Genomic DNA, 21,117 nt, shown 5'->3' on the forward strand with positions numbered 1-21,117 from the left:
GGGAACATGCAAAGTGCAGAGCTGTACAGAACAGATGGCAGGGACTTCAAAAGCATAAGAGTCACCTTGAAAGATGATGGCGCCAAGGGAGGGGGTGGGAGGCTTTTGTACCTTTGGACAATAAGGAAGCAGGGAAGACAAAAGCGATTTGCCAGACTCCCGCGCAAGTCAACAGAACTGAGAGATGCTCTGCTGTAATTTACATCAAGGGAGGCCGAGCCACCTGTCTTCTTGTCCAGAAATAAATGGCATCCATCAACTGACAAACTTGTTTCTCTTGCCTCCTGATCTTCTGGTCTTTTTTCTTTCTTTTTTTACATAAGGAGCATTTATATCTTCTCTATCCAGGCAGCTATTGCGTAACGATCTCTCCTTTTATTCGCCGCACCTCAGGAGAGTTGCAGACGCTCTGACCTCCGGACTGATGTCCACTAGGGAGGTGCTGGCTTGACCAGACGGCCTCCCGGCTCCCCCAGCCCAGACTGGGTTGCTACTGGGCATATCTGGCTTCCTGTGACTGGAATTCAAGTTGATTAGTTTTGTTACTTCTTAGCTGCAGAAAAGGTTTTACCAAGACATGAAATGAAAATGCTGTGGCCCAGCACCCTCTTAAACAGAGTTCTCTTATTTCTGCCCATCTGCAATACAATCATCATCAGTGTTTTAACCCCAAGGCCCTGCAAAATCCAGAACTGCTTTCTATGACGTTCATGTTCTTCTTTTTTCCTATAAAATTTATGTATTTGTTTATTTATTAATTTATTTTTGGCTCTGTTGGGTCTTCATTGCTGCCCAGCCCCAAGGTGCCAGGGGCTCCTGGTATGGAAACCTGGGCCCATCCGCAGAGGCCAGGATGGTGGCAGGATGGGTCTCTCCCATCCCCCTCGAACATCTGTTCCTCTTCTTGGTGGTGTGGGCCTCAGCTGCTCGTGAAAGGGATCAAGCCTCAGAAGCCTGTTCTTCTTTGAAGCTGACAGCTTGATGCCTGTGGAAATGTGGTACTATTTCAGGATTTCATTTGAAAGAGGTTTCAAAAGAGTGAATCGAAGGCTCAGTTGAATTGCTTATTATGGCTCTCCTCCTGGCTGCCTGCGTCTCGGTTGGTGAGCCCAAACACAGCATCTGCGGCTTTGCGCGTCATCCACAGGCAGGTGATCGTTCTAAATTAGCACCCGGCTCATTCTGGAGGGCTGTAACTCTTCTCGAGCCTTTGCCCGAGAAGCAACCGGGCCTTTAGTGGCTTGTACCTTTCTTACATTATCTGTGTTTGAAATGATCCACCAGGCAATCTATCTGGTGAATGACATGAGTCTTGTTTATGTCAAGCATGTCTTAAAGACACCAGAAATAAAGGTCATGAAAATGCGACTATGAAACGTGGGTGGCTGTGACCTCCCCCCCCAGCCCTGGACCCGCCGAGGCAAATGAGAGCAAACAGGCTTCCAAGGGAAGACGGGGCACAAACAGGAAGGCTCCGGGCACTGCGGGGGGCTCAGGGGGCACGACACCGTCTCTGGGATCTGCCATGCTGATGGCAGGGCTCTGGGCCGTCCCTACCTTCCCAGCCCGGCCCTCGTCCAGCTCCGTCACGCCCCCCCACACCACGCTAAAGCCTGGTCATCTGTTCACATTGGCTTTCCTGCGCAGGCCGAGGGCCTTGAGCACCGAGTCACAGACAGAGCATCTCACACTGCCGATGAATGACAGAAGGAACCATCTAGTAATCTGAGGAGAAAGGTTTCACATACTGACAGTAATAGGACGTGGGGGGGGCATGCGGGAGTCCACTGGAGCAGAAATTGAGAGAGATTTTGGGCACTTTTCTTTATGTAACTACTCTGTACCTCAGCAAGGAAAATATGGTTTCAAACAAATATGAAGCCAAGGCATTGATGTCCGTGTAAACAGTGCCTGTGCACCACCGAGCGGGTAAGTGAGCCAAGACGCGTGTTCCAGACTGTCTCCTCCGGGGGCAACTACAAAGTGTTTGGCTTGGACTGAAGCGAGGCCCTTTAGCAGGAACCCTCCCTGCCTTTCCTCTGCTTCAAGAATACTGGTCAGTGCTGCATCTCGACTCTGAGGGGCACTGGGCACCTTGCTGTCCTCTCAAAGCAGCCTGAGCATCGGCTTTCTCCACCTTCACGCAAACTTCCACGCAAAGATCCAATGGCCAAGTTTCCATTTCAGAGGCAGAGTCATCACCAATCTAAGCTGTCACCCTCAACCAGCCAGAGCGCACCATGAGGCCACCAGGTGACTGTCCTTCAGAGTCCATTATTCACAGAAACAGTTTTCCCTGTTGTGTGTCATGCCCACCCCCCATCCCCGTAAGACCCCTGGAGAGAGACTCCACCCATCAGGACCTTGGCAAAGAAAGACTGGGAGGCCCTGCCCCGTCAGGATTCGTCCTCACTCCTCTGCAGTCAAGGCCTCCAGCCACACCCCACCTGAGAGCCTTAAGGCAAAAGTGCTGTTGTGAGAAGGGCTTGAGGCCCCAGCCCGGCTCTGCCGCAGAGGGAAGCATTGTTTCTGAGCACAGCATGCACTTCTGTGGCATCTGGTGCTGCAGACTCATCACGTGGCTCCCCCAGAACACGGCGGACGTGCTGCTCCCTGCCGGCCGTCACCCCATGAGGGGGGCGGGGGTACAGGCCTTCCAGAGGGACTCCCTGCCTATGCCAGCCCCAAAACAACAGTTGGCCCAGCTATAAGAAGAGTTGGCTTCTCCTCTGCCTTTTTTCTTTTCTTTTTTTGGTTAGATTCTGGAAGATGATGTGGGATTTTTTCATAAGGCAGGAGAAATCCCTACCTCATGGGGGGCCAAGATAAACTCCTTGAAGACCATGAGCCAAAAAGTTAAGTGGGAGCAATTTTCTAAATCTTGGTGAAAGAGAAGTCTCACACAAAGGTAGCTATGCCAATAAGACAGCAACAGGCCAAGAAGGAAAGCAAGGCACAAGACAACCAAACCTCTGCAGAAGGAGTTGTTCTATTTGCTAAACAAACATTTTGACCCACAGACAGACTGTACCCTGTTAAGATGTGCCCCTTGTCAAGGTCCGCAGCTGCTCGAAGGATCTTTCCATCTTGAAGATGTGTCACTAGCTCATTGAACCTGTTTGGTAACTCTGTGAAAGCCAATTTAAGCTGCCTTCTCACTTCACTCTGCACTCAAAGTAGACCCATTTCCGATACCTCCTCAGACTCCAGGAGAGCAGATGCTGTGACAAACTTTCCAGCAAAATGAATGTAAGACGATGATCCCAGGGCGCTCCTCGGGGCGGGCACAGGATTCTACGGCTTGGATGTATACTGCTTTCAGGTGTGTCACTGCCACCTCCTCCCTGCCAGTGCTTCTGATGGGAAATGCTTTTGTGACAGCACAGGGGATCTTGGGGAACACAAGAAAGTTCCCATGAGAAAGTGACAGACTCAGAGCGCCGAGGCCCTATTGCATCTGGCAGCCTGAATTGGGCAGCAATTCCTGCAAATGAGAAGCCACCGCCTTCGTTAGGTAGGTCATTGTCCCATAAGCCCCGCTGGGAGCACTGTCGTAAAAGAAGTGGCAAATGCCCGTGGCTTGGTCCTTCTCCAGTGTGTCCGTGGCACCGATCGACATCTGCAGCAGGAAAGGGCAGAGGCAACACGTGAGCAGAGCTGGCGCTCCCGGCCTAACCGGGGACAGATGGCCTCTGCTCTGGGCACCGTGTCCCCAGCCGCCCGAGTTGGCAGCACATCACTGATTCTAGGAGGAGAGGACGGCTTCTTCTAGCTCGACTTTGGTGCAGGCTAAGTGGTTGGTTTACTTGGGGCCAGACATGTCGTGAGGCTGGTGCTGGCACTAGAACCTATGCTGAAACAGGCCTGTCCATCTCCAAAGGTCTTTAGACCTCCCAGTGGCCACTGTGCCATTTTCAAACCAAATGGTTGACATTTTCCCACCATCTGATGACATTATCTTTGTTCGAGAATATTCTTTCCTATTGGTCACAGGATCTCCAGCCTCGACAGAGATAAATGCCAGCCAACCTGGCTGCACTGCCTCTGTCCCCACCTTGGCTCTGGGCACACCCACCTGGTCCTGCAGGAACAGCTCGTTGGCCACGTGCACGATCTGGTCCACATGGATGATGCCCCCAATGCTGTTCATCTCCGTGTCCGAGAGCAGCGTCAGCACCATGATGGCCTCCACCAGCAGCTGCCGGTACTCAGGCTGCGGCACTCGGTTCAGCACCGACTCAACGTGGACAGCAAACTTGATCTCCTGTGGGGTCATCTGCCAAAGGGACCAGCAGGGGGTCACGAGTGAACCGAGCACAGACACAGTCCTGTCACCCACGCTGCCCACAGCACCCAGTGGCTCAGCATAAACGCTGCCTCCTTTCTGGCCACTTTGCTAATTCTGCCCCCAGGAATCCTCTGGAGCAGGAAGCGGAAAGCTCTGCCCTGAGCGTCAGTCAGCCTTGTCCTAGCATTAGTCACCTATCCTGCTGGACTGCGACTTCCAGGGGCAGGGCCATCTCTTATTTCTCTTTCTTCATTATTCCTTGTGGCGCACAGCATGGTGGCTTGGGTGGTGTAAAAACTAAAGGATCAATTTTTTAAAAGAATGAACGGGGGAAAGAAACCAGGGAAGATGACTGTTCTCTGCCGTGGGTCCAATGAGCATGGTGAGCAACTTTGCTCTTAAGAGAGTTTTCGGAAACAAACCTAAAGATATCGATAGTCCAGACATGCTGTTTCTGAGGGGAAAGAGAAAAGATGATGCAACAAATGTGGGGAAAAAAAACTTCGCAAAACTTGAGGGTTAAGTGTCTAGAAAGATCGGATCTACAACTGCCCTGTCTGTATGTAACAAGCTTGAAAGAAGGGTGAGTGGTCAGAGTCCAAGAAATAAAGCACTTGGTGAAAACTCACGGCGTTCGGGTTTTTCCCATCCTACCTCTCGCGTCGTCGAGGATGGGAGCACATAACCGTCGATGGACAGACCGTGGCACTGGAGGCAGAACACGCATTTCACATTTCAGTCAGATTCCAGAACGTGATTAAAAACGGCGCACACACACTCAAGTCGTTCTGCCCTGGAAGCCAGCACGAGGACTGGAACACGCCAGACTGTCGGAGTTATTTTTAGAGGGCTTGTTCTCACTGCCCACAGGCTGTGTTTTTCGATGGAACAATTCTAGGGAACCAGCAGGCATCGTTCAGATCTCACCCGAACAACGCCCTAGGGAGCTGCCGGGTCCTCCTCTGTGGGAGCTCCGAGTTTCACTCGGCAACCCGGCCCTGGCGGCTGAGAGGCCCCCTTTGGTGCCAGATAAAGGGAGATGTGCATGTTTCCTGCTGGCGAAGTGATGCTTCTATGCCTTTGCAGGCATCTATTTTTGAGATTTCTATAATAAGCACCAATCACAAAAGACTAGAGCACATGCACGCACATGCACACCCGTGTATATAAATAACCAGCGCTGGCTCAATACAAAATGCTGCTTTTTCATAATAAAAGCGTCTTGGTATGAAGCCGGTGGAAGCCCTGCCCCAGGAACAGTTCTGGGCTCACGGGCTACCTCCTGACTCCCTGTGCCCTGGAGACAGCAGCTGCGCCGCCTCCGTCCCCGGTGGGCTGAGGATGCAGCGGCAGCAAACGCTCCTTCCTCCTGACAAGAGGCCTCTTCGGGCCCTGCCCCCACGTGGGGACCGGAGTTCATCTGTGAGGACAGGGACCCCTCTGACCTCTCCATGCCCAGGTCCATAAGGAAGACCTCACAGGGGACATAACGCAGCCGAAGGGGGCTGTGGCTTTGGGAAGGGGCTGCGGTACGGGGTCTTAGGGACGCCTCTTCTCGCCTTGCCTCTTCTACTGTGAAATGAGCTAACAAAAATAGTTTAGGGAAAAACTCGGTCCTGCCTGTGGTTCTTGGTTTGTACAGAAGCTTCTAATGGAGGCAGACAGTCCCTCTGGTGGGGCCCAGGGAGACACCGGGACGCTCTGAGGCTGATGTGGGAGTGAGACAGGAAGTGGGTGCAGGGACCAAGGGGCGTGGCTCCTGAGGCTGTTCTGGGTCAGCCGGGTTACAGCGTTTCATCCAGAGCTTTCCTTGCCTTCTCTGGTTCTTGCCTACCTTCTGACTTTTCTGCGTTCCTAAAATACGTCAAAGGTGGCCCCCCCAAACCTGGGCTGCCACCTTATCTACCTTGTTGGGTTTCCAGCCAGCGTTTCTCAACCAGTGGCAATTTGCCACCCAGGGGACACTCAGCAACGTCTGGGGACATTTTGGTTGTCACACTGGGGGAGGGGGTGCTACCAGCATCTAGCGGGTGGAGACCAGGGATGTCGCTTAACATCCCACAATGCACAGCGCAGCCCCGGAAGTGAGAATTACCCAGCCCCAAATGTCAGTGGTGCCGAGGGGGGAGAAACCCTGCTCTAGGCCGTGAGCTACCTAAGGTTGGGGGTTATGCGCCTGTTCTGCAGCCGCCTGCTACCTGTAGGTGCCAGCACGCCTCAGCACCAGTGCCTATGGAATGCAGCACAGTGGCCAAGCTCACCTTCTGAAGGATATTCCACACCTTCTGGTAAAATCCCACGGGGACCCTGTTGATGGCCCCGTCCAGCCTTCTCCTGCGCAGCCACTGGCCCTGCCGCTCGCCCCAGCCGATGTGATGCCCACCTGAGTCTGACGATGACGTGCCCGTGGGTGAGGATGGGGTGCTGGACCTCTGCAAGACAGAAAAGGCGCGGCCTTCAGAAGCCTCGCAGCCGGCACCCCACGGCAGTGCTGGTCACCGAGAGGGCAGCTCCGTAAACTAGTCACCACCACCAGCTGGATTCACTCCTTCCTGCCCCGGTTCGTTTACTAAGCTCCTTCTGTGCACTCTTCCCAGCCCCCAAGAGGTGGTACAGCATCAGAGGCCCCTGACCCAACGGAGAGGCCGAGCAGGTCAGGGGGCGGGCTCTGGGGGGTCTGCGAATCCCGACTCCACACCGGCTGCTCCAGTCTCTAACTTGCCACGAGCGCGCTCAGCCTCATCTGAGCAGCGGGGCACAGGTGCGCACCCCGAGTGCAGATGCGGGAAATCCTGGGAGCACGCCCGGCCGTGGGGTCAGCAGGCACTGCTGCTGGAGGGCTTGGGGAGGCCTCGGACCTGGAGGAGGTGACTCCTCGGGCGCCGCAGCCCACGGAGACCAACGCCACAGTGACCGCTTTCCTCCTGCGGTGCCGCGGAGGGTGGTGGTCACTCCCCTGCAGTGCAGCTGCCACGAGAACACAACACAGCGCAGGGCAAGGCTCTGGAGCCCTGGAAGAGGGGAAGGCTGGAACCCATGTTTGTGGCGGGGCCTCAGAGGCTATGGTATTACCACCTTCCTTTTCAATCGCTTTCTACTTTGCCTGTTCTCAGCACGGCGCTTTATCCTAATTTGGGGCGATGACCACCTCCGAGCCGGGAGCCTTTGCTGAAGCAGGAGGGGTATCACCTCCTTCCCACCTCCTCCCCGAGGCTGGATTTATTCTGGCCTCCGCGAGGGAAGCGCTGGGGCAGGGCCAACAGTTTTGCTTCTGCCTCGGGAGCCGCAGGCCCGCCCACGACTGCGGAGGCAGCTCTGAGAGGCTCCCGGTGGGGCCTGAGACCAGGCCTGTTCCCTCAGCGTCGACCTCCCTGCGGCAAAGCTCACACCTGCTTTCTTCCCGTGGATGGATTCTCACCCCTTGGCCTCTGGGTCGGGGAGGGGATAACCTTCATCCTTACACATTATCTTTGTTCTGGACTATCTGGCACTTTCATTTCTCAGTGTGCAACATCAAATTTAAAGGTTTACAAATGAAATCCCAATGTTAAGCAGGCTAGCAGGGCAGGAGTCTTCTTGGAGCGTGCATTGTAACTTCATCAGATCTTATTTTGAAAAGGCTGTTAGGCTGGGTTATTCCATCGGGCTCATTACTGCCATTTAAATACGGCAACAATTAGATACAAATAAAAGTAATTCCAGCCACACTCATCAATGACTCAGCTGGTTTTCTGCTTCCAGTTTTGGGAGGAAGACTGAGACTCGCCTCTGCAATGAGAACACTTCCTAGTGCTCCATCTCGTCTGCGGCCTCAAGCCAAGCGGGGGGCATTCCGCATACAAAGTGCCAATCAGCACGTGCAGGCAGCGGTTCACCCCCGTGACTCAACAGAGAGGCACATAACCACTGCCTCGAAAGTTCCAGAAGCTCCTGGGAATTGGTGAGAAAAGTGCTCCTCAGTCACACCCCACCGAGGAGCATAAGCAGAGAGCTCAAGATGGAAACACAGAGCTCAGTTCCACAAGTTCTCGGCTTGCTTTCTAGCCTCTACTCATAATCATAGTCAAGTGGAAACACTTAAACCTGTTCACATCTTCGGGAGTTAGGGAGGTGGTGGGAGCACGAGAAGGGCAACGAGAGGATTGAGACACCATAAACGAGAAGGAGGTGGCGAAGAGGACAATGGCTGGGACACACTGTTTACCACAGACTTGGAGGAGTGAGCGCTGCTGGACGGGGCCTGGCTCACAGAAAAGAGCTACAAAACAGAGAGCATCCACTCAGTCATGTGCAATGACACCAAAGGACGCACGCAGAGAGAAGGAACATAGAACAGCCTGAGAAACAGCCAAGGAAGGAAGAGGCGGAGGATGCGGGAGGGCCAGAAGTTCTCACTCACCCTCCCCCCAGGCCGATGGGCTGCGGCGCAGCGGGCAGAGCTCTGGGCTCGCCAATAGAGGGCCCGGGAAATGCTTTCTCTGAGTGTGAAGTGTTCCCATATCTAGTCAGATGTGGAGGGTGCCTCATCAAGTTAGCACACGACTTATTTTCCAAACTCCCAGCCGTGAAATGCTAATCTTTTATGTTAATTTTGGAAAGAGAATAATGTATTTCTTTGATGTAAGTGGCCAAATACAAAACTTGTACTGGCTAACTGAATCTAAACCCATCAAAGAAAAAAGGTGATCGTTTTGTCCCCATAATATGCAAGGACGGCACTAAACGCAGACGGAAGGAACCACCCATATTCAGCCCCAGTGAGCTGCCATCGGGATGTAGGTAACAAGAGGGACAGTGCCACCGAGTGGTGGGCAAAGGAAGATGTTTGGAAAATCTGTTCCTTAGTTGGAAAGAGCATAAATTCGAATGAGACAGCACGGACGTTTTTCCCTGGGACAACACAGAGAATCCGCACGTCAGTATGTGACTCCTCTGAGCTCTCTCACAGAGACATTAAATCATTAGGAAAGGGACTCTGAGCTTCTGGATGGAGGAGGCGAAGGAAGTATGTCACAAGGGTGACATAAAAGAACAGTATCCTTACATTTTTTTTCCTTCCAGGGTTAAATTCCCCCAGGCAATCTAGGCACACAGGAAGTGGCAGTATTCTTTCTCCTGCTGTAACCAATGACCACAATCTACTTGTCCCTATTTCTTCCCTTTTTTTGAACAGAAACTCCTGCCGAGGCAGAACCTGGGCCCATCTCTTTCACATAGCCTCCTGTAAACTCCAAGCGCTTGAGACATGGATTTGTTTAAAGGCGCAGGGCAAGTCCAGCGCTCTGCCTGTCCCCAGGGCTGCCTCCCACAGCCTGCGGAGTCCCCTCCACCCAAGCATGTTGGATGGGCAGAGCCGTTCTCCACGCACTCAGACTCTCTGTACTCACAGCCTTGCTTTCCCCATTCAAGCCAGAAAGAACATGAAGCACAGTAAAGGAGGAAACAAGACAAAGATGTTTCACCTGTTCATCAGCACTAAATCGCCTAGTCATCTGAAAGTAAAAATACATCAGAAAATAAACAAAAACCAGTTTCAAATCAAGGATGCCTTACTACTTCTATCACCCTCTAGATTATACTAGGAGGTGTTGCTCCAGCTGCAGGGTGTGACCCTCAGTGCCTCACAGACTCAGTAGATTGAGTCATCATTTGAAATGGAGAAGAAAATCCGAGTGCATCTCTCACTGCAGGTCATGGTCAGAAGGAAACTCTATTTCCTACTGTAGATCACTGTCAAGTCCTACCACAGTAACCGGCACATTAGGACTGAAAGGCTGTTGACTTGCACTCCTGTGGGATCAGTTGAGAAGGAATTTACTGTGAATTAAATAAAGGTGAGCACAAAAGAGACACCTGTGGATGGTGGAAAATAAAGGTATCACGAGCATTCCATTCCATTCCATTTCTAGACTCCTCTCTCTGTTTCACTTGAAGGACACATTTGATGCAGAGATGATTCAGTTACCTTTTGCGCGACTCTACTTTTTAAATGGCTGTGATCCATCTGAATGACCAGTTCTCGGCAACAGGCAACCACGGGGAAGGGTATTTTCCAGAATGCTCGCATAACACCTTAACGTTAAGGATGAGCATGTGTGCGTGCATGTGAGTGGCTCTGGGATGTCTGGGTACAGGGTGTGTTCAGATTCCAGGACAGAAGGGATGGCACATCCTTTACAAAGCAGGCTGTACCCTGCATGCCTTGGGTCTCTATCACTTTCTGAGTTGAGCCCAGACAGGAAGACCACTTCTTTCCTGGAGCCGAGAGCTCTTCTTACCTGTTTCATCTCACTCCTCAGCCTGCTGATGCCACTCCTCTCGGTTTTGGTGACTCCAGTATGTCCCACCTCATGGATGGAGATGGCAGGGCTGGATGTGGAGGAATGGATAGGCCGCACTGGAGGGGAAACACACACATCGTTCTTAGAAACGATTTTTGTCCACCCTGAGAGGAATACATGCATGTGCTTATTTTTAAAATTAATTAATTATTTTATTTTTGGCTGCGTTGGGTGTTCGTTGCTGCGCGTGGGCTACTCTACTCTTCGTTGCGGTGCGCAGGCTTCTCATTGCGGTGGCTTCTCTTGTTGCAGAGCACGGGCTCTAGGCGCGCGAGCTTCAGAAGTTGTGGCTCACGGGCTCTAGAGCGCAGGCTCAGTAGTTGTGGCACACGGGCTTAGTTGCTCTGCGGCATGTGCGATCTTCATGGACAGGGGATTGAACCCGTGTCCCCTGCATTGGCAGGCAGATTCTTAACCACTGCACCACCAGGGAAGCCCGCATGTGCTTACTTTTATCCACGTCTCTCTCTCCCACTCGACCACGCACTCTGTGAGAGGCGGCCGTGTCTGCCCTGGCCGGCACTCTTTCCAGCACCTGGGGCAGCGCCTGCTACACAGCACAGGCTCAATATGTGTTCGAGTGAATGGGTGACAGAGTGAACATCACTTAAGCAGCATGCAGAAAACACTGAGTGGCCAGAAAACCCTTCAATGATTTGGATATGTTTTTTAAAATAATTTTTTACTTCTCCAAATGCACCCCCTTCCTTGCAGAAAACTGAGACCAACTAATTAAGGTCCAGCCTTGGGCCCGGAGAGAGAAATCCTGGGAGAACAAGCCAACCAAAGGCTGGAGGTGGCGAAGACACGTCACCTGGCTCCACTCTGCTGCCCGCCCTGCCCCCACTAACCGGTTCTCCGCGGTGTGCTCACAACGATCATTCTTAAAGGCACGTGTGACCATGTCACTGTCCACTTGGAATCCTTCTTCAGGTTAAAAGCCCTGTCTTCAGGTTAAAGCCTCACAGGGGCACACAAAGCCCTACCGACTTGAGCCCACCCGCCCCTCTTAGCCGTCCCCTCCAGGCCAGCCACTCGGCACTGGGCATTGCACAGGCGGCTCCCTCCTGGCCTGCCTGCTCCCGTCTGCCAGGTGCGTCCTCTCCTTCTGCAGGCCTGACTCTAAGATCATTTCCTCGGGCAGCATCCTCTGCGTGCCCTGCCTTCCCACCCAACCCACCCCCGAAGCCATGGGGGTAGGGCACTGCGCAGAGGAGTAAAGACAAATAAGGAGCCAAAGGACAGCACGGGGGGAGGACCCACAAAGGAGACGCGACCATTAGCCAGAGAGGGAGGAGGGACACCGGGAGAGTGGAGAACAGAACCCAAAGGGGTCTGGGAAGCTACAGTGGGGCCTGTATAGGGTGGGCATTAGCTGAAAATACTCATCTTAGACATCTCAGAATGTAATAAAAATTCTAAGACTATTTGAGTTTCTTGATTTATAAAAATCGAACAATTACAAAGGACAATTAACAAATGATGCTATACGCAAAAAGACAGGACCTCTTCTGGCCTTGCTTGCAATTAGACATATTTTTGGTTTCAAGTGACCTTACTCTGTTCCTAGTTTCATAAGCTTCTATAACTTTGTATCTAATAACAATTTTTAGTAATTACTGTCAAACCACATATTATTTTGATGAGAACACATTAAATATTAATCTTATATATTTACATTTCAAGGATTGTGCATTTGAAAGAACTGAAAATTACTTTTGGAAAAGGATCTTGAGCATTCCTCAGCAAAGGAGAAAATCCACCAAAACACATCTGACCGCACGATGCCGGTTTTGTTTGCCTGCTGGTGCCCGCTCTAAAGAAAAGATCCGAAGTACCCAATGTCCTTATTAAATAAAAAGAATGACAGCCCACACTGCATTTCTTTGGCTTGATGAAATAAATTCACAGATGTGTCTGCAAATCATTTCACCCTATTATGAGGAGAGTAAATGATAATTGCTTCAATTATAATTAGGGAGCATTTGAGAACAGAATTCCACCAGGACTTGAGCGATTATATTTCCTAGCACTGCAAACAGGGTTCCGGTACAGATAAAACGTGAGGGACCGCAAGAAGGGGACGGGGCAAACTCACTCAGCAAGAAGTGCTGCAAGGCTGCCGACGGCGTTTCCCTGGGCCCACGAAGGGTGAGGAGGTTCTAATCGAAAACCGACCCACACTAAAGGTGGGGCCCTCAGGTGCTAGAAGAGGCAGCCCTTGCACGCTGACACCTTGGTCGCCTCACCTGCTCCTACCCCTGTGCACAAGTGACGGTGCCTGGACCAACTGCAAAGGAGGGAGGCCGCAGGCCAGGGTGTGCCCCACGCCACATGGGACTGCAGCTCTCCCAGCCAGCCCACGAGGGGTCACAAAGGCCCTACAAGTCACAACCTTAAACCTAGAACTCTGTCCATCTCAGTGAAGTAGGAACCTTATACCCAAACATTATGTCCCGAATCGCGATTACTGATGTTGATCTGCATAGAAATGAAGCAGTTCCAGGCCACGCTGGACGTGTCAGTCAAGCCCTCTCTGACCCCCTCCCCTCAGTAAGACGGGCATTTACTTACCGCTTCTTTCAACACCAAACTCTTTTCCACTTAAAATATGGTGTAGGAGATTTTTCATATCGAAAGGGCTGAGGTTCATCAAACTTTCAGAAGCTTCTTCTCCTAAAAACAAACATCGTGTAAGTGTCCCGACACAGGACTGGTGGCAGGAGAATGTAGAGTCGCGTGGGCGTGGGGTGGTGGTGGAGACAAAGGGTACTGTGGGAGGTCTCCCTGCTCAGGATTACCTCTCTACTGCTTCAGGACTGAAAGGTACTGATCCTTGGTGATTCTAAATGCTGCTATTTAAGTTGTATATTTTCTTAACTCAGACGCAAAATTTTTCACACTGTAATAACCCCCCAATGTTGGAATGCATCTTGCAGTTGATTTACATATTTAAATTGGTAGGATTTCTCCCAGCAGCGGTTTTATGAAATGGGGGGTGACATCTTACCACAAGGAGGAACAGTAAGGAACTCAGATGTCAGGAGCAGAGAAGATTCTAGTGCCTCATTTTCCCTAACCTATGAAATTCAACACCCTGTGCTGGATGGTTTGGCGGAAGTTACATCTAAACGAGAGAATCTGGTGAAGCCATGAGCCCACCCAAAGGCTCAGAAGCCCTGGTTCCAGAATACTTGGGCAGGGCTCCCCAGGGGCGGGTGGGTGCAGGAGCTGTGGGAGCCGCACGTGAGAATCGCACCTGAACAGTTCAGGCTCCGCGCCAGCTCCGTGGCCATCACCTGAATGATGAGTCCAATCCGGAGTCTGAGCATCTCCACGAAGAGGCTGGGCTGTGCCCTGACATACATTGCCAGGTAAACCACAATCTCCTGACACAGACATACGTGGAGACAGGGCTTCAGAGACTGGCTGGTGGCGGAGAAGCCCCTGCTGCCCAGAGATAGCCCTGCCCCTCCGTGGCCAGCTGACCTGTGTGAGGACGGCAATGCTGATGTCCTGCCCGCTGGCTTCGTAGATAAGTTCTGTGAGCTCCTCGGGGGGAAGAGGCCTAGGAAGGAGCATCAGGACACAAACACCATGAAAGATGCCTCCTAGTCCTCTATGGAATATCCTCATTTTCCTGCTGGAAGCGCTCGAGTGACAGTGTCTATAAAAAGACTCTCTTCCTGAATGGTGGACAGCACTGATGTTTTCCCCCCAGGTACCGCCCCCAAACCTGAGGCCCCCAGGTTGAAGACTTACGCAGAGATGGTCTTCTCCCGGGGTTCTGGCGGCAGGCCCACCGTGAGCTGCTTCTGGTGCGACAGCAGGTCCGTGCAGGCCTACACATTTAGGAAGAGGGTGAGAGGAAGAAAGATTAGCAAAGCCGGTGGGGAAGGATCACTGCCAAGAAGATCGTAAATTTACCTTTACAAACTTTATGACCCATGCTGCTATTTATTTGAAAATTCGTACACAGACCCCAGACTGAGCAACCCAGCCAGAGTTGGGTCCCCGTGATCTTTGTGTCCCCAAAATGTGGCCCCAGGCCTGGCTCTGCAGGGCCTATTCGTGGGTATTTTATGCTCAACCCCTGTAGCAAACACACTGGATTCCCTGATATTCCATAAGGAGGATGAGTTGCTGTGAGTGCTAAAATACTGATGTTAAGAGTTAATGACCATATTATAGTCCTAAATTGCCAGTTTCCCCATTATTCACATATAATAAATACCATCACCTTACTAAAACAGTGAACTTGGGGACTTCCCTGGTGGCGCAGTGGTTGAGAGTCCGCCTGCCCATGCAGGGGACACGGGTTCGAGCCCTGGGCCGGGAAGATCCCACATGCCGCGGAGCAACTGAGCCCATGCGCCACAACTACTGAGCCTGCGCTCTAGAGCTCGTGAGCCACAACTACTGAGCCCACGCGCCGCAGCTACTGAAGCCTGCGTGCCTAGAGCCCATGCTCTGCAACAAGAGAAGCCACCACAATGAGAAGCCCACGCACCACAATGAAGAGTAGCCCCGCTCGCCGCAACTGGAGAGAGCCCATGTGCAGCAACGAAGACCCAATGCAGCCATAAAATAAATAAATGAATGAATGAATGAATGAGTGGAAAAAAAAGAACTTGAATGTCATAGAAAGCAGTTCTGGATTTTGCAGGGCCTTGGGGTTAAAATACTGATGATGATTGTATTGCAGATGTGCAGAAATAAGAGAGCTCTGTTTAAGAGGGTGCCGGGCCACAGAGCATTTTCATTTCATGTCTTGGTAAACCCTTTTCTGCAGCTAAGAAGTAACAAAACTAATCAACTCGAATTTCATTTCCTCTGCCTGTCTTCCAAGAGCAGTGGGAGGTCAGGACAGAAGGACCCGCTCCGTCTGTATATTAAACAACGCATTTCCTTTACAAATGGAGGTGCTTGCCTCCAGCTTTCGTAATAGCAAGAGGGCACCGGGCTAGAAAGGACAAACAGACACCCTTCACGTGCATGGTTGTTCTGACCTCAGCCAGGACTTCCACTTTCTTCTTGAGTAGGCCAGAGATGTAGCGGATCAGACCCCACTCCTGGTTCAAGCCGGCTTTTCCATAGAGCTCGCTGAGGAGGTTGTGAACAGTGACCCCGTGCTGTCCAGAGAGATTTGTGTCCCAGCGGGGACCCCTGTCAAGAAATGGAAAACCCCAGAAGTATGGCCCAGAACGTTTCAAGGCCAGATTCTCTTGCAATAGAGCTCACTTGGCAGGGAGGGGAATGAATCCCCACGCATTCTGCCAAGTGCTTGGGGGCTGCACAGTGCCTTTGAGTCTCACTGAGAGGGCTGCGTCGTCTTCTATTTGAAACAGAAGCCTAACATCAGGAAATGGTGAGATCCTGGCCTCACCCAGCCTTCTCATCTTGGGAGGGCAACACTAGTAGGTAGAGAAGGGGATGGGAGTCTGTTCACGGTGAGTCTGGGTAGCTTGGGTGACTATGACCATGATGTGGCTTGCTGGAAGGCCAAGAAGCCTAGGACAAAGAGCAAGGAGAATAGAGAAAGCTCAAACTAGTGAAGACCACCCACTTACTTTATTACATACAGAATGTACAGAATGTCCGCTTGGTCCTGTAGGTTCGAACAATCTTTTAGCTGCTCAGCCAGCTTCTCACAGTCTACGTTGCCGTGGTCATCTCTGGGAAACTGGAAGTCATCTTCGGGGGCCTGTCCATACAAAAGCCAAAAAGCAGGGGAGGGGGGCTGAGCATGCAAACTTCCAGAAGATCAGGAAGTGACACACCAACCTGGTCTTGGAACTCTGCTGCTGTGCTATGCTTCAGGTTTTCATTGTATCTTTTGGGGCTTTTTGTTTATATTTCTGATCGGTGAATCATTGTGTTAGTGGATGTTTGCAGGACACTGAACTGGACAGGTTAAAATATGTGTAAATTTTATTTATGTAAAGGTCAAAAACAGGCAAAACCAACCCCTGGTGTTAGAATTCATGCTAGCAGTTACCTTCCGAGTGGAGGGGGAGGAAGCGACCGGGAGGGACGCGAAGGGCCCTTGTTACGCACACGTGTCTATTGGCTCAGTGATAATTCATTGAGCTCTATACTTATATTTTATATACTTTTCTCTGTATATGTTAAACTTCAATAAAATGTTTTTTGAAGGCAAAATACACACAAAATGTGTGAGTTTTAAACAACCTAAAATTGTGGTTAGGTTAAAATAGTCTCCAACAGACACTGAATCTTTCTGATAAAATCAAAGGGAACTTTGGATAAAATAACAAATTATGGGAACTAGTGGGGAACACCCTGGGATTTTATTCTCCAGAGGAATCTTTTTCTGGTTTTGGGCCCTGCTCCACAAGTAGCCTGGCGCTGGCTGGCTGGCTGGCACAGATAGGACAGGGCTGGTAGTGAGCTAGCTCATTTCCTCTAATGTGACACAGATTCTGATGAGTAGGCAGAATGTCAGTAGCCATCTCCTACACGCAAAATATAAAGGTTTGCATCAAATTCAGTGTGCATACTGACACAAACCAGAAGCCAGACAACTAAATGAGTGGGTGCACATCAAAACCCAGAGCTTCTCATCCTGAAAGTTCTGGATACCAAGAAATGTGCTCTTTTGAGTTCAACCATTTAAAAGAGTTCTTGGGGCTACACCAGCACCAAAGAACATTACACTTTTTGAAAAAGTGATTCTAAATACTTTACCTTTTTTAGGAGTGGCTGAGGAGAATCAACAAGATTCAGCGATTTACGGTGGGCACTTAGAACTTTAGTTGGCAAAGCCATGGGAACAACTAGAAAACAAAAGAATAAAGAGAAAGCTCTTCTGAGCAGGAGGAAGGATAAAATACTTCTTTTAAGAGGTACGGTGGCTACTCCCTATTCAGTACAAACCAAATAAGAAATGATTACTTACTTAGTTTCATTGATTTCAAAAAGAATTTTTCATGTGGCCACATCATGTGCTAACTCTGGAAATAAGAAATGAGCAGGACACAGATCTTGCTGTAAGGAGCTGAATTCCACTTTTCTCTCTTAGAATTCAGGGCAAACTACATAGCATCTAGGACTGGAAGGAGCCTTAGAAATGATTGAGTCCAACTTCTTTTTCTTTCAGATGTGGAAACTGAGAACCAGAGAGGGTTTGTCCAAGGTTTGTCCAATGACCTTGTCATTTGTCCAAGGTCACCGGCCTTCTCATAATCGAGGTGTACCAGCTTCCTGTCCACTGTGTGTTCCACTTTGCCACTGCTGGGTGTTAGTGCTTCTTTTTAACCACCTAATTAATTAATTAATTAATTTTGGGGGCTGCGCTGTGCAGCTTGCAGGATCTTATTAGTTCCCTGACCAGGGATTGAACCTGGGCCCCAGCAGTGAAGGCACCGAGTCCTAACCACTGGACCATCAGGGAATTCCCCCTTTTAACCACCTTTAGATGCTATCAGTATTTATTCATTAAGCCATCTCTGTCTGCCAGGGTATGTCATATCACCTTGGGAAAATAGGAAGCTTTCAAGGTAAAGAAGAGGTACATTTAAAAGGCATTTATAGGGCTTCCCTGGTGGTGCAGTGGTCAAGAATCCACCTGCCAATGCAGGGGACATGGGTTCAAGCCCTGGTCCAGGAAGATCCCACATGCCGCAGAGCAGCTGAGCCCGTGCGCCACAACTACTGAGCCTGCGCTCTAGAGCTCACGAGCCACAACTACTGAGCCTGCGTGCTGCAACTACTGAAGCCCACGTGCCTAGAGCCCGTGCTCTGCAACAAGAGAAGCCACCACAATGAGAAGCCCACGCACCACAATGAAGAGTAGCCCCTGCTTGCCACAACTAGAGAAAGCACGTACGCAGCAACAAAGACCCAATGCGGCCAAAAATAAAAAATAAATAAATTTTAAAATAAATAAATAAAAGGCATTTATAGACCTTCAGGTAACACTAGTGGATTAAACATAAGTTTTAATTTTACTTCCTCTTAACCCCCCACTAACCCTACAAAAAATAATTTTAAAAAAGGCACATCCTAAAGAATAGGGAAGCAGGAGAGAAGACAATAGTAACATTTTGGAAGTGGGAAAGCTGATGGATGAAAACATTTAGTAGACACAAGGCAACCAAACCCAAGACTGCAGTGGGGAAAACCAAGAACCAGTCAGATTTATAACAGAGAATCCTCAGAAGTCTAAGGAGCTTGCTGCACCATGGACCTCTAGAACTTGGGGGTCCAGAGAGAGTAACCATAAGAAGAAAGACGGAGAATAAGGTGTGTGAGAGGCAGTGAGCTCCCTAGATGCCTTCAGCAACTCCACACAGCTTGGCAACTGCCTTGCTCACCCTGACAGAAGACTAGAAAGTCTCTCTGCAGAGAGTAAAAAAGGGGTGGTATGTGTGTCTCTGGAGGGGATGCTGACCCACATGTCTGAAGGTATGGGTACATTCCTTGGGGGAATAAATGACTGTATAGCTTGAGGCAATCAGACCCTTACAGGTTACAAAGGAGATTGCAAAGGAGATTGCAGAACGTCTCTGGGAAATCTGCCCCGCCTTCACCCATAAACCCAACAGGCCCCATTTACAGGTATAGGCTTGGAGATTCTTATATGCATGAGCAGATAACCAAGAACACCCAGCACTGGAGGAAAGACTCTACTCTGGAAGACAGAAACCAATACAAACAGGAAAAATTGACTTGGGGGAAATGGAAACCATTTAGGGAGAAGAAAATGTAAAAACAAAAAGCTCTGCCATTAATTCTTAGAGTAATAAGAATTATATTGCATTCATGAAACAAGAACAGATACAATTCAGAGAACAAAGATTTAAAACATGACAGCAAAAGTGGAAAAACTCAACTGAGCAGGTGGAACAAAAAGTTGAAGCAATTGCCCTCAGAACAGATCAAAAGACAGAGAAATGGAAGACGGGAGAGAAACGATAAAGACTTCTTCAGGAGGTCAATATTGGAATTATAAAGTACCAGAGAGGACAGAGAAAACGTAGGGAAGGAAATGAGTCAAGGAATTTTTCAGAAAAACTTTACAGGACTGAAAAACATAAATTTCCAGATAGAGAAGGCCCACTGAGTACCCAACGCAGTGGACGAAAATACACCCAGAACAAAGCACATAATTGAAATTTCAGAACCTGAGAGTAGAGAAAATCCTAAAAACTTGGAAAGAGATTAACAGTTTATATTTCAAGGATCAAAAATCAAAATGGGGGGCTTCCCTGGTGGCGCAGTGGTTTAGAGTCCGCCTGCCGATGCAGGGGACACGGGTTCGTGCCCCGGTCTGGGAGGATCCCACGTGCTGCGGAGCGGCTGGGCCCGTGAGCCATGGCCGCTGAGCCTGCGCGTCCGGAGCCTGTGCTCTGCAGGGGGAGGGGCCACAGCAGTGAGAGGCCCGCGTACCGCAAAAAAAAAAAAAAAAAAAATCAAAATGGGTTCAGATTTCTTAGTAGCAACACTGATAACTAGAAGACAATGAAAAGATGCTTTCAAAATTCTTAAGGAAAATTTATTTTCAATCTAGAATGCTATACCCAGCCTAACTCTCAAATGGATAATTTATAGATATTTTCAAACTTGAAAGGTCTCAACAATTTTACCCACCATGAACTGTTTCCTAGGAAACTACTGGATGTCCTCCACCAAAATAAGATAGTAAGCTAAGAAAGAGGAAAACTTGAGATACAGAAAACAGGAGAGCTAACAAAGGAGACAAGGAAGTCTCCCAGATGATGATGAAGGAAGATCCCAGGACAAAATCTACATCCTGGACGTGGAGGGTGACCAGGCCAAAAGGGGCAGTGAACTCCAGAAACAAGCAAGTTAAGGGCTGTCATTACTGTGCCCTCTTCCATTGCACCATTTTTTAAAACCTATTGAAACTGTTCTAGAATGTATTCCACCAAAGGAATAAATTGAGAAAGGGGAACATGCCAGAATCAAGAAACAGGGAACCCAACTGAAGAGACAAGCAAAGGAGATCCCAAGGATTATAGTAAAGAAAAGACCCAGGATGCCAGGTATGCAAGAGGCTTAGAGTGTGCAATCAGCCAGATTGGAGGAAACTTTTGGACTCTTAAGAAAAGCAGTGGAACCGTGAGATTCATACATATGATTCACCTTGTGGAAATTTGTATTGCGAGGCCATTGGAAGGTGTAGAAAGGAAGCGAAGCAAACTAAAAGATAGGGCAACTGTTAACTTCAGAAAAAACGAAAAGGAAAAATGATAATGTAGTATATTATTATACTGAGTTGGGAATAATATTTGCATACATACAATGATAGAAATAGTGAATACTGATTTAACTAAACCTTAATACAACTGCATGGATAGGTTAGGGGAAGTGAAGCAGGAGTGGTGATTTAACACAGCTGAATTCCTCACCTGCACAAAAAAAGTCAACAGATACTGAATGACATCGATGCATCAAAGACAGCACTACAGACACATTATTTAGAAATATGTAAATACCAGAAGA

The 21,117-nt window shown here is 49.7% G+C and overlaps 1 protein-coding gene across 3 annotated transcripts in view; it reads right to left on the reverse strand.

The window, feature by feature from the left end:
- Nucleotides 1-2,970: 2,970 nt before the first annotated feature.
- The window catches only part of PHKA2 (phosphorylase kinase regulatory subunit alpha 2), a gene marked incomplete at its 5' end in the record, with an annotated part of 87,801 nt that continues 69,654 nt past the window's right edge, over nucleotides 2,971-21,117 (reverse strand). For 2 of the 3 annotated variants that reach the window (XM_079726918.1, XM_079726917.1), the window contains 14 exons: nucleotides 2,971-3,619; nucleotides 4,076-4,276; nucleotides 4,943-4,996; nucleotides 6,550-6,720; nucleotides 8,493-8,546; nucleotides 9,751-9,780; nucleotides 10,567-10,685; nucleotides 13,204-13,305; nucleotides 13,889-14,018; nucleotides 14,119-14,197; nucleotides 14,392-14,471; nucleotides 15,639-15,795; nucleotides 16,200-16,333; nucleotides 17,338-17,426. In XM_079726918.1, the coding sequence (XP_079583044.1) occupies nucleotides 3,449-3,619; nucleotides 4,076-4,276; nucleotides 4,943-4,996; nucleotides 6,550-6,720; nucleotides 8,493-8,546; nucleotides 9,751-9,780; nucleotides 10,567-10,685; nucleotides 13,204-13,305; nucleotides 13,889-14,018; nucleotides 14,119-14,197; nucleotides 14,392-14,471; nucleotides 15,639-15,795; nucleotides 16,200-16,333; nucleotides 17,338-17,426 (1,571 nt within the window). In that variant the 3' untranslated portion in view covers nucleotides 2,971-3,448. The remainder of the gene's footprint in view (nucleotides 3,620-4,075; nucleotides 4,277-4,942; nucleotides 4,997-6,549; nucleotides 6,721-8,492; nucleotides 8,547-9,750; nucleotides 9,781-10,566; nucleotides 10,686-13,203; nucleotides 13,306-13,888; nucleotides 14,019-14,118; nucleotides 14,198-14,391; nucleotides 14,472-15,638; nucleotides 15,796-16,199; nucleotides 16,334-17,337; nucleotides 17,427-21,117) is intronic. The other variant, XM_079726919.1, reaches the window with a different exon arrangement.

The sequence above is a fragment of the Hyperoodon ampullatus genome (assembly GCF_949752795.1).
Source record: "Hyperoodon ampullatus genome assembly, chromosome: X".
Lineage (NCBI taxonomy): Eukaryota > Metazoa > Chordata > Mammalia > Artiodactyla > Ziphiidae > Hyperoodon > Hyperoodon ampullatus.